Source organism: Podarcis melisellensis, assembly GCF_964234715.1.
Source record: "Podarcis melisellensis genome assembly, chromosome: 2".
Lineage (NCBI taxonomy): Eukaryota > Metazoa > Chordata > Lepidosauria > Squamata > Lacertidae > Podarcis > Podarcis melisellensis.
In genome coordinates, this window is record NC_138529.1 from 14,090,169 (window position 1) to 14,103,465 (window position 13,297).

The 13,297-nt window shown below is 49.0% G+C and overlaps 1 protein-coding gene across 3 annotated transcripts in view; it reads left to right on the plus strand.

Moving 5' to 3' along the window:
- RBMS2 (RNA binding motif single stranded interacting protein 2) overlaps window positions 1–13,297 on the plus strand; it is an 86,153-nt gene that overhangs the window by 60,983 nt on the left and 11,873 nt on the right. For all 3 annotated transcript variants that reach the window (XM_081898833.1, XM_081898835.1, XM_081898834.1), the window contains 8 exons: window positions 3,618–3,697; window positions 4,434–4,543; window positions 5,574–5,620; window positions 5,815–5,908; window positions 6,182–6,232; window positions 7,843–7,953; window positions 8,055–8,135; window positions 13,058–13,144. In XM_081898833.1, the coding sequence (XP_081754959.1) occupies window positions 3,618–3,697; window positions 4,434–4,543; window positions 5,574–5,620; window positions 5,815–5,908; window positions 6,182–6,232; window positions 7,843–7,953; window positions 8,055–8,135; window positions 13,058–13,138 (655 nt within the window). In that variant the 3' untranslated portion in view covers window positions 13,139–13,144. The remainder of the gene's footprint in view (window positions 1–3,617; window positions 3,698–4,433; window positions 4,544–5,573; window positions 5,621–5,814; window positions 5,909–6,181; window positions 6,233–7,842; window positions 7,954–8,054; window positions 8,136–13,057; window positions 13,145–13,297) is intronic.

Sequence of the window (13,297 nt, forward strand, 5' to 3'; positions counted from 1 at the left end):
GAGGGCGGGCTTTCTCTGTCTACAGGCAGGCTTCCTTGTGCTCCAGCCTTTGCCAGGGTCTGGCTTCTTAACTCCTGTGATCTCGCCTCACACAATGGTGGCAGCTTGCGCCGGTATGCTCCCTGAGGCAGGCGTGTCTGTGCACCTTCCCATGCAGACATGTGCTCACTTGTCTCTGTCGTTGCTCCGCTCTGCTTTCACGGAGACCCAGAAATCACTGGCCACACAGAGGCTAGCAAGCCCACACCTGGCCAAGTCTTGACCTAGACGCCTTTGTCCAAGCGTTTGTTTCCACAAGGGCTTTTGCCCAGGGACTTGCTAGGACAAACCCTCCCTTATGTATGGAAGGTTTGCAGATATGCTGAACAAACACACGCTCCCTCACCTGGGGGAATGTTTGCATTTCCACTTATACGATGGATGCCCTATTCCTAGGGCCTAGTGTGGATGGTTATTATTATTATTAAATTAAATTAGTTTACCGTCCTGTACCCACAGGTCTCAGGGCAGTTCACAACATGAAGACGCAATATAAAAACACAAAATACATAATAAAAATAAATAAACAACCCAATAATGCCCCGCTCCCCAACACATTTTAAAAGGGCACCTGATGTTAATCAGCCAAAAGCCGACTGGTTAAAGGGGAACGTTTTTGCCTCGCACCTAAAGGTGTATAATGAAGGCGCCAGCAGAACCTCCCTGGGGAGAGCATCCCACAAACAGGGAGCCACTGCAGAGAAGGCCCTGTTCTCGTGTTGCCACCCTTTGGACGTCTCGAGGAGGAGGCACACGAAGAAGGGTCTCAGAAGATGATCTCAGGGTCTGGGTAGGTTCATATGGAAAGAGGCGGTCCTTGAGGTATTGCAGTCCTGAGCCGTTTAAGGGTGTATAGGTCAAAACCAGCACACTGAATTGGGCTCAGAAATTAATTGGTAGCCAGTGCAGTCGGACCAGGATCGGTGTAATATGCTCAAACTGTCTTGCCCCAGTGAGCAACCTGGCTGCTGAATTCTGCACTAGCTGAAGTTTCCAAACCGTCTTAAGAGGCAGCCCTATGTATAATGCATTGCAGTAATCTAACCTTGAGGTTACATAGGTTTGTCTGTTTCTTGCTCACTTGGACCACAAGGTTGTCCAAGGCTGCAGTTTTCCTTCTGAGCTGATCTAGGGATTATGTTCAACAAGGGGATCCACATCCCTGTGTCTGTTTCCCACATACATGCAGCGGCCATATTGTTTAGTGCAGGAGTAGGAAAACTAGAGGTTGCTGGATTCCAGCTTCAATTGTCTCTCCAACCATTGGGCATGCTGGCTGAGGTTAATGGGAGTTGGGGCCTAGCAACATCTAAGGGGCAACAGGCCCCATCCCTGGTTTATTGCAACACGCTGTGTGACTCACAATACAGTGGTACCTCGGTTTTAGAACTGCCCTGTTTACGAACTACAGTGGTACCTCAGGTTACATAAGCTTCAGGTTACAGACCGTTCAGGTTACAGACGCTTCAGGTTACAGACTCCGCTAACCCAGAAATAGTGTTTCAGGTTAAGAACTTTGCTTCAGGATGAGAACAGAAATCGTGCTCCAGCAGCGTGGCAGCAGCAGGAGGCCCCATTAGTTAAAGTGGTGCTTCAGGTTAAGAACAGTTTCAGGTTAAGAATGGACCTCCGGAACGAATTAAGTACTTAACCCGAGGTACCACTGTATTCAGTTTACAAACTCCGCAAAACCAGAAGTAGTGTCCCGGTTTGCAAACTTTACCTCGGTCTAAGAACGGAATCTGAACGGTGGAAGGGCACCAGTGGTGAGAGGCCTCATTAGGGAAAGCACGCCTCGGTTTAAGAACGGTTTCGGTTTAAGAACAGACTTCCGGAACGGATTAAGTTCGTAAACCGAGGTACGACTGTATTGAGTTTTTCCATCAATCCCCTTTCTGCAAATGCCAAACTCACTGCAAGGTATTTGCCAGGCTGTAGAAGTACTTTTAGGCAGACAAACCCTGGTGGTCTTCATCCGCTCAGACACATCTGGGTGGACACAGCCATCTCGTTCCCACATTCCATGCTTCCTCTACCAGCTGGAACAGCTCCTGTTCTGTCCTACAATGCCCCCTGCTGCCAGGTTTCCATTTTACACCAGATGGGTCCTGGCTTCTCCTCCTCCAACCAGCACCACCTTGCAGCTTTCTCTCACCATCAACATACCCAAGGGGGGCACTTTGGATTGCACCATTCCCTAAATTAGAATTGTGAATTGCACCTTAACAATGGCTGCTTTATTTTCTAGCCGGCTGGTGGCACCAGACGTCATTGTTCCTGATGGGATAGGAGAGAAATTCGGATAGTTTTACACCTAATTCCAAGTTGGCATCCTCCTCCAGTTTGTCCTAGCCAAATATTCTCCTGCGCCCCCTTGTGGCAGGGAATGAGGAACTGCAAGTCCAGTAGCTCTTAAAAGCTAGAAGGGAATAATAATGTGTGCAGTTGTTTTAGCATAGCAGTGTATAGACAGGCGCCAACTTTGCAGCAGCTCCTTGCAGCCCTGGATTTGATGCATCTGATTGCCCGGAGATGAAAGCGATTCTAGACAGGTGCTCAGTCAACAAAATGGAATGAATTGCAGTATTTTGGGCTTTCCAGGCCTGTTTCAATCTTACGTCTTGAGCTCTTGGATTCAGTTTTAAAGAAATGTTCATTGGGAATGTACCACCTAAACAACTTTCCCAAGTGGAATCTGCAAGCAGGGTCCTTAAGAATCCTGTCTGTGGGTTAGATTCTGGTAAAGTCACATAGAAAGCTGATTGCTGTCTTAACTTTTATTTACATATGTGCTCACTGAATCACTTTTAACAGGAGTTAGAAACTGGTTATAAGATAGAAGTGTTCCACTTAGGATTGCTAGCTCACCCCGGGCAGTTTTCCTGACAAGCAGAAATCCAGCAACTAGAGATTTTCCATCTCTACACATCTCTCTTGGGGAAAGCATTACTGTTGAATTCCTCTCTCACACACACAACCATTATAGGCACAGAAGCCCTGATGGGAGAAGGTGGGTGACAGCTCTTCACATCGGAATGTTATTTCTGAAGTTTAGTCGGAATCTCTTTTCTAGTGACCTGAAGCCATTGGTTCCAGCCCTTCCCACTGGAACAGGAGAAGAAAACAAGCTTGCTTCATCTTCCATGTGACAGCCCTTGAGATATTTAAAAATGATTATCATATCTTTTCTCAGTCTCCTTTTTACCAGGCTTAACATACCCAAGTCCATCAACTATTCCTCCAGACCCTTGATCATCCTGGCCACCCTGCTTTGCAAACGTTCCAGCTTGCCAATATCTTTCTTAATTTGTGACACCCAGAACTGGACACAATACTCCAGGTGTGGTCTGACCAAGGCAGAATAGAGCAGTACTATTACTTCTCTAGATCTGGACACTAGACTAACAGCCTTAGCTCCCCCCACCCTTTTTATGCCACTGTTGCCTCACATCTGTAGGAATCTCAGCATGACCAGGAGCAGGTGGGCTATAACTTTGCAATAAGTGTGGCTCCTCCACTTACACTGACACCCGCCCCAGCCCAGCATCACCAATGGTTTCTTTTCTCTTCTTCCCCAGGATGGAGTCTACAGAAAAGTGTGAAGCTATCATCACACACTTCAATGGCAAATATATCAAAACCCCTCCAGGGGTCCCAGGTGAGAAGCACAATTGGCTATGAGGGTTGAGTGGTGATTGGGAGCCTGGCAGCTAAGACTGTCTCAGGAGGATGTGTGGACTGCTCTTGTGAGAAACAGCAAGGAAGGATTCTGAGCCATTTTCTGCATGTTGCGTAGTCAAGCGATAAAGCTTTTCCAATGCTGTATTGTTTTGAATGGAATGGAATGGAGTAGAGTAGAGTAGAGTAGAGTAGAGTAGAGTAGAGTAGAATAGAATTTATTATTTATACCCCGCCCATCTGGCTGGGTTTCCCCAGCCACTCTGGGTGGCTTCCAACAGAGTATTAAAATACAGTGGTCTGTTAAACATTAAAAGCTTCCCTAAAGAGGGCTGCCTTCAGATGTCTTCTAAAAGTCTGGTAGTTGTTCTTCTCTTTGACTTCTGGTGGGAGGGCATTCCACAGGGCGGGTGCCACTACTGAGAAGGCCCTCTGCCTGGTTCCCTGTAACTTGGCTTCTCGTAGCAAGAGAACCGCCAGAAGGCCCTCGGCGCTAGACCTCAGTGTCTGGGCAGAATGATGGGGGTGGAGACGCTCCTTCAGGTATACAGGATTGAGGCCATTTAGGGCTTTAAAGGTCAGCACCAACACTTTGAATTGTGCTCGGAAACGTACTGGGAGCCAATGTAGGTTTTTCAAGAGACCTACATTGCAGTGCAGTTGGGAAACGGCATGTCGTGATTTCCCCCTCACAAAATGCTCCTTTCCCTTTGCAGCACCTCCAGATCCGTTGCTTTGCAAATTTGCTGATGGCGGCCAGAAGAAGCGCCAGAATCAGGGCAAATACGTGCAGAACGGGCGAGCCTGGCCACGGGAGAATGACACGGTAAGGGAGGGGGCAGCAGGGAGTGGGGGGAGGCTGCAACAGTCAGAGACCAGTCCGTTAGCCACATGCGGCAGTCAGCCCAGAGCTCAACAACCATCTCGTATGAACATTTTGCTGCATGTGTGAAACTGCAAAAACAGAGTGATTGTCACACTCCTGGCTGGCTATTTTGTGTGGCTGGTGCACGGCCTTTGGTTTAGTGGGCTGGCCATAGGTTTTGCAGGCTTGGGGATTAGACATTCTCTTTAGGACAGGGGTGAGGGACCTCCAGTCCACAGGCCGAACAAAGCCTGCCAGCTCTCCCCATATTTTGGAAGCCACGCCCACCTGCCCTACACCTGAGATAATACACGACGTCAGCTGTGGGGCAGGTAAGAGTGGAACTTCAATTCAGAGCTTAAAGTGAGCTCATTTTGTTCCTTTGATGGAGCAAAGTGCGCTCCCACCTCCATCTGTCAATGATGAGAGTGTGCTTTGATCAAGGAAGGTAAAGCTGTTTCCATTCAGTGGAAACCGCTCCTCCTTCCCAGTGCTGCTCTTTGAATGTCCAGAAACCAAACAGGCAGTGCTGGGTTGTATGAAAGCCCTTCACGAGCTCTTTAAGCCTTTAATTTTTGGAGGTTTAAGGAGTATCGCTACATTGGCTTTCAAAGGGCTTTCAAACAGCCCTGTGCTGTGCTTTGAAGTCCCGACAATTGGCTCTTCAAAGTGCAGGATTGGTGAACATTACTATGACGCCAGGTAATTGGCAGGGGGACACCCACCTGCCCAATTTGGCCTGCCGTGGGTTGGGGAGATTAGGATCTGGCACACTGGACAGAAAAGTTTTCCCGCCGCTGCTTTTAGGGTCCTGGCTGGCTGCAGGAGGCTACTTGAGGTGGCTGGCTGCAGGGGTTCCACTAAGTAGGGCGAGGCTTGAAACCTGCCCCTAGGAAGGCACAGAAGCAGTTGCTGATTGGTTGAGCTGGGATCTTGGTGGGTCAGGAGAATGGGAGGAGCCACGTATGAACTGTCTACTATTTCCATGCAGGGTGGGATGACCTTGACCTATGACCCCACAACGGCGCTACAAAATGGGTATGTCTTCTGCTTTGCCTGTTTCTTCACGTTGTAACCAAGAAATAGTTTGGTAGGCGATCGGGCCATAGCCTTCAAGGAGACCTGGCAGAATAAGATCTGCATATGTGCGAGCTTATGGGAAGGGCTGTACATTCAGCCTCCTCTGAAGCTATATGAAGCAATTCAACGATTTCTCCCCATACCCTCTGCAGGTTCTACACAACACCCTACAGCCTGGCCCCCAACAGGATGATTGCCCAGACTGCGCTCTCCCCTTATCTCCCGTCACCTGTTTCTTCCTACCAGGTACTTCTCTCTTACTCTTACCCCCAGCTTGGTATGTAATCAGCACAGTCCTTGATTTAAACATCTGCTGTCATAGATCTGTTTTGGGCCTACGAGTGTGAGCTGCAAATCTGGAGGCCTTTGCTTCAAATCTCACCTCAGCCACTTATCTAACAGCCCTTTCCCTATCAGTGATATGGGGATAATAAGACTGGCCGACTTTTAAGAACTTTTTCAAGAATTACTAAGTGAAATGTGTTACTGATAACTATCTACTTCTATTACTCCCTGTAGGTTCACAGCCCGTCATGGATGCACCATCAGTCATACCTCATGCCGCCCACGGTGAGACCCCTTCCTCCCATCCCATAATATCCACCTGGAGTTCTTGTCTAAGGGCATTTTATTTGCAAGTAACACCCTTTCTGTTTGGAACATAAACTTACTTGGATACTAATAATAATAATAATAATAATAATAATAATAATAATAATAATAATAATTTTTATTTATACCCCGCCCTCCCCAGCCAAGGGCGGCCTCAGGGCGACTAACAAGCAATAATAAAAACAAGTTGAATGAATACAACTTAAAAACAAGATTAAAATACAACATTAAAATATTGAAACATTAAAATATTAAATGCAGCCTCATCACAGGAGAAAGAAAAAAGAAAGAGGGGGAGGGAATCAAATGGGCTCCAAACCAAAAGCCAGGCGGGACAACTCTGTCTTACGGGCCCTGTGGAAAGAAATCAGATCCCGCAGGGCCCTAGTCTCATGAGACAGAGCGTTCCACCAGGCCAGAGCCAGTGTTGAAAAGGCCCTGGCTCTGGCTGAAGCTAATCTAACTTCCTTAGGGTCCGGGACCACTAGGGTGTTGCTATTTATGGACCTTGAGGGTCTCCGTGGGGCATATCGGGAGAGGCGGTCCCGTAGGTACGAGGGTCCTAGGTCGTGAATGCAGAATGCAGAGCAGAAGAGCCAGTTTAAAATCAAACGTTCGTGAAGTTTGTATTTCACAAATGCAGGAGATGCAAAAAGTCATCTAAGCATCACATGAGAGAGCAACCTAAAGCCTGAAGCCCATGTCCAGTTCTGGTCCAGGATATTAGACAACACCTTCTTTCCCCAAGGCTGGCTAGGTATCCTCTGCACACAGAAAGCTGAGGGGACCATGATGATGTAGAGAAAACTTCACCCCTGGCTTGCAGCCAGCATATGCCACCTAATTACTTTAAATCACAGAGGCTTCTTCTGACTTCACTTCAATAATAATAATAATAATAATAATAATAATAATTATTATTATTATTATTATTATTATTATTATTATTTATACCCCGCCCATCTAGCTGGGAGTTTCCCCAACCACTCTGGGCAGCTCCCAACAGAATATTAAAAACACGATAAAACATCAAACATTCAAAACTTCCCTAAACAGGGCTGCCTTCAGATGTCTTTTAAAAGTCAGACAATTGTTTATTTCTTTGACATCTGATGGGAGGGCGTTCCACAGGGCGGGCGCCACTACCAAGAAGGCCCTCTGCCTGGTTCCCTGTAATCTCTCTTCTCGCAGTGAGGGAACTGGCTGAACGATGGGGGTGGAGACACTCTTTCAGCTATACTGGACCGAGGCCGTTTAGAGCTTTAAAGGTCAGCACCAACACTTTGAATTGTGCTCAGAAACGTACTGGGAGCCAATGTAGGTCTTCCAAGACCAGTGTTACGTGGTCTCAACAGCCGCTCCCAGTCACCAGTCTAGTTGCCGCATACCTTCAAAGGTAGCCCCATCTTTAACTGCTGCCAGTGTCTCCTTTGCCATGAGTTATTCCAGGCCCCTTATGGACACTTCCCTCTCTCCATTACCTTATTCCCACAATTTTTTCTTTAACCTCTCTCTCTCTCTCTCTCTCTCTCTCTCTCTCTCTCTCTCTCGTCGTTGTTGCTAAGCAGGGCACAGTGCTGACACCTACCATGGACCATGCGATTTCCATCCAGCCCACTTCCATGATGGGGCCCCTAACTCAGCAGCTGGGCCACCTGTCCCTCAGCAGTGCTGGCACGGTAAGTGTTTTCTTCCTCCTCTACCCTTCCCCCTTCTCGGAGGGGCTTTTGCCCTAATCTCCTGCGCCTTTTTGACGCCTCCTCTCCCTCCGTCCCACTAGTACATGCCAGCAGCAGCAGCTATGCAAGGAGCCTACATCCCCCAGTACACACCTGTGCCTTCCTCTAGTGTCGCAGTTGAGGTAAGAGGCCCTTTTGTTATTTCTGCCTAAGTTGGGGGTGCATGCCAGGCACCAATATATCACACACACAAGCACACACACATCACAGCTGGGGGCTGTTTTATTATTACTGATCATTATTATGAACGTTATTTCTAGACCGTTCTTCATCTGTCAATTGCAGAGCAGAATCCTACACCGAATACTACTGTATTTTTCGCTCTATAAGACGCACCAGACCACAAGACGCACCTAGTTTTTGGAGGAGGAAAACAAGAAAAAAATATTCTGAATCTTAGAAGCCAGAACAGCAAGAGGGATCGCTGCGCAGTGAAAGCAGCAATCTCTTTTGCTGTTCTGGCTTTTGGGATAGCTGCGCAGCCTGCATTCGCTCCATAAGACGCACACACATTTCCCCTTACTTTTTAGGAGGGAAAAAGTGAGTCTTATAGGGCAAAAAATATGGTATACTGCAAAATACATAGTACAGTCGCACCTTGGATCTTGAACGCCTTGGCTCCCGAACAAAACTGGCTCCCGTATTATCAAAACCTGGAAGTGATTGTTCCAGTTTGTGAACGTTCTTTGGAATCCGAACGTCTGACGGGGCTTCCGCGGCTTCCTATTGGCTGCAGGAGTTTCCTGCAGCTAATCAGAAGCCGCGCTTTGGTTTCTGAACGTTTTGGAAGTCTAACGGACTTCTGGAACGGATTCCATTCGACTTCCAAGGTACGGCTGTACAAAGTATTCCACAGCAGGCACCATCACAGCCAATTCTGAATATTTTGGAAGAAACTGAATGCGGCGCACTAGGTCACTTTCTTCCAGAAACCAGGATGGGGGAGAAAAAAGTGCTTTCAAAAGATGACTAAAGGCAATACTGGCCAGTCATCTCTCTAATGGGAAGAAGTTCTGTAATTGCTGTGATGGGTTTGTTCTGGGTGCCTATAACAGACATGGCTAGCAGGGCCTCCCCACTCATTTTAAAGCCCAGGTCGGACGTACTGGGAGAGGCTGTCTGCCATGTACAGTCATAAAGGTAAAGGTAAAGGTACCCCTGCCCGTACGGGCCAGTCTTGCCAGACTCTGGGGTTGTGCGCCCATCTCACTTAAGAGGCCGGGGGCCAGCGCTGTCCGAAGACACTTCCAGGTCACGTGGCCAGCGTGACATCGCTGCTCTGGCGAGCCGGAGCTGCACACGGAAACGCCGTTTACCTTCCTGCTAGAAAGCGGTCCCTATTTATCTACTTGCACCCGAGGGTGCTTTCGAACTGCTAGGATTGGCAGGCGCTGGGACGGAGCAACGGGAGCGCACCCCGCCGCGGGGATTCGAACCGCCGGCCTTTCGATCGGCAAGCCCTAGGCGCTGAGGCTTTTACCCACAGCGCCACCCGCGTCCCTGATGTACAGTCATACCTCGGGTTAAAGAGGCTTCGGGTTAAATCTTTTCAGGTTGTGTCCTGCAGCGACCTGGAAGTAATGGAACAGGTTACTCCCGGGTTTTGCAGCTCGCGCATGCGCAGATGCTCAAAATGACATCATGCGCAGAAGTGGCGAATTGCAACCTGCGCACACGCAGGCGCGGGTGGTGTTCTGCTCAGGTTGGGAACGGGGCTCTGGAACGGATCCCGTTCGCAACCAGAGGTACCACTCTATTTGGGTCCTAGGCCGTTTGCATCTTTAGAGACAACAAAAGTCAAAACTTTAAATAAGTCCCAGGAACCAGGGCCACTCCTGAAAGATTCCACTTTGGGACATCATACAGCAGGCCTGGCAAACCTTTGGCCCTGCCAGGACTCTTAATTTGCCCCACAAAGTTACTATTCCCCATCCAGGATCACACCTGTCACTCACCTGACATCAGATGAAAATGAAGCTGCAAAGGAACAGCTGAGAGCCTTAGAGTGTGTTCCTGATCCTGCCTTCACAAGTGTGGCTGGCATAAGCCACCGTTATATGTGGGGCAAGCTGTGCTGCTGGGGTTGGATCCACGCAGGAACCCACTAGCATTCATTGCCAAATTTAAAGGCTGCTGAGCACAAGACATGCTCGCAAAGGAACAGGTGGGAGCGCAGGCTCCTGGTTGCCCCTTTACCAGTGCTGCTTGCATTTAGCCCTAAACGGCCTCGGTCCAGTATACCTGAAGGAGCGTCTCCATCCCCATCGTTCTATCCAGACACTGAGGTCCAGCGCCGAGGGCCTTCTGGCGGCTCCCTCACTGCAAGAAGCCAAGTTACAGGGAACCAGGCAGAGGGCCTTCTCGGTAGTGGCACCCGGCCTGTGGAACGCCCTCCCACCAGATGTCAAAGAGAACAACAACTACCAGACTTTTAGAAGACATCTGAAGGCAGCCCTGTTTAGGGAAGCTTTTAATGTTTAATAGGCTATTGTATTTTAATATTCTATTGGAAGCCACCCAGAGTGGCTGGGGAAACCCAGCCAGATGGGCAGGGTATAAATTATTATTACTACTACTACTACTACTACTACTACTACTACTATTATTATTATTATTATTAGCACCAAATACAAGACGTGCTTCTTTGACAAGGGTTTGGGCCCACAAGGTGTTGTGTGAGGTCATGTGATTGGCAGCCCTGCCGTCAAATGTGATTCATGAAGGGTAGACCACAGTTGCATCCAGCCCACCAACCAAAAAGGGATTCCCCGCCCCTGCTGTAAAGTAACCGAGCTGCAGCATTCGACGCTAGTTTCTGCTCCTGGGTTGCTTAGAACACAGTGCAGTAATCCAATCCTGAGATTATCAGAGAGTGGATTATAGTGGCCAGGCTATCTTGGCCTAAGAACAGCTGTAGGGATGAGGCACCTGTTTGTGTTTAAAACAGGCAAGTGGGTGGGTGGGAGGGAGGAATCCAGTGTGTATACACACCCAGGGCTTTTTCCCCCTAGCCAGAACTTGCAGGAACTCAGTTACGGCCCCCTGTCAGGTGGATGCCATTGCCATTCTAAGAGAACAAGGGAGAAGTTCACTGCGAGCTCCGGAACCCCTTTTCTAGAAAAATAACACTGTATACACCATAAGTTTAAGGCACATTTAAGCACCCCCTTCTGAAACAATCTTAGGATCTGCACAAAGCTACCATTTCAGCACCCTTAACAAACTGCAGTTCCCAGGACTCTGTGTGTGTTTGTGTGTGTTTAACACACTTTAAATTATGGTGTGTACACAGCCCAGGCCTAGACACCAACCACCGTGTTCAAAGGCAATTCTTGCACACATGAGAAATAAGCCAAGTTCCTGATCCCACTGCCAAAATGGTCTGGCCTGTTTGGACCTTTTTGAAACCATCTTCCTCCCCACTACTGCCCTCTGGCTTTAGGAGATATAAAGTACAGTGGTACCTCGGGATGCGAACGGGATTCGTTCCGGAGCCCCGTTCGCATCCTGAACAGAACGTAAGACGCATCTGCGCATGCGCGTGACATCATTTTGACCGTCTGTGCATGCGCGAGCAGCGAAACCCGGAAGTAACGTGCTCCGTTACTTCCGGGTCGCCGTGGAGTGCAACCCGAAAATACTTATCCTGAAGCATATTTATCCCGCGGTAAGACTGTATTGTTCTACTGAACCATTTTAAGTTGGGGTAGGATTTTGGTTTCCAACTAATGTTTAACAAGGATCATCTTTGTAGAGGGGGCAGCAAGATCCCTGACTCATTGCCATGCGAGTGGAGGCCTGGCCAAAGAGCCCTTTAACCCTCTCTTGCCAACCAACAGAGGCGGTGTCAACATTTCTCTGCCTACATGCCTTAGCAGCAAACTCCTGTGTGTGTGTACCACGAGGAGGAAAATTAGAGAGAGCCGCCGAAAAACACAATAAGGGAAGTGAGTGGATGGGGTGGAGAGCAAGGCTACAGTAGGAGATTGTCACAAGCTGTTTGGACACAATGGTGAGAGGCACCAGCTGGGGAACTCCCAAGGGAAGAAGGCTCAGAGCCCGGGGACTGGTGGTGGGACAACAATGAGTTGTCAGAAGGACAAGACTGGGAGAAGGAGGTGTTGGCAACAGGGCTCAATGAGCAGGGAGAGTCTGTGGCCAAGAGAAGTCCAGAATCAGGCAGAACTGAAGCAGGAGGGGAGCTAAGAGGCAAAGATGAGACAGGCTAGTGAAGAGTCCTGGGGTCTCCAGCTTTTGCTGCAATAAGCTCCTCTCCCCGCTGGTCTCCCAGAACCAGGAGAGGCATGAAAAGGGCAGAGGAGAAGTTCACTTCGTGCAGGCACAGTCTCAGATTGCTTGGGGAAAACTCTGGAGAGGAGGGGACTTAGGCACCTGGGGGGAGGTGGGGACCTTCAGTCTCCCCAGCTGCTTCATGGGGGCAAGACCTACCAGAGATGAGTCGCTGTGCACATTAGGCCTGACACACCCGTGCAGATCCAACTCAGCCTTGCTTAACTTGGTGGACCTGATAGGTTCGGGAAGAAACGTGTTGTTGTTGTTTAGTCGTGTCCGACTCTTCGTGTCCCCCTGGACCAGAGCACGCCAGGCACTCCTGTCTTCCACTGCCTCCCGCAGTTTGGTCAAACTCATGTTGGTAGCTTTGAGAACACTATCCACCCATCTCATCCTCTGTCGTCCCCTTCTCCTTGTGCCCTCCATCTTTCCCAACATCAGGATCTTTTCCAGGGAGTCTTCTCTTCTCTTCTCACGAGGTGGCCAAAGTATTGGAGCCTCAGCTTCACGATCTGTCCTTCCAGTGAGCCCTCAGGGCTGATTTCCTTCAGTCCATGGGGCTCTTAAGAGTCTCCTCCAGCACTAGAATTCAAAAGCATCAATTCTTCGGCAATCAGCCTTCTTTATGGTCCAGCTCTCACTTCCATACATCACTACTGGGAAAACCATAGCTTTTACTATCGAACCTTTGTTGGCAAGGTGATGTCTCTGCTTTTTAAGATGCTGTCTAAGATGCTGTGTTTTGTCACAGGAGAACAGTGGCCAGCAGAGCCATGTGACAGTGGAGTCCCCATCGGATCATGCTGCCTACTCGTACCAGTACAACAAGTAACAACAGGTAAGGTGGAAGTGGGGAGGCATTTTGTGGGGCGTGGAAGGACAGCTCCATCTCTCCCAGAGGGCAAAAGCAACATCCGCCTAAGGCTTGGTTATCAGCCAGTTCCAGGAGGGCTGGGGATGGTGCCAGAGGCTGGACCACTTCAACTTGACC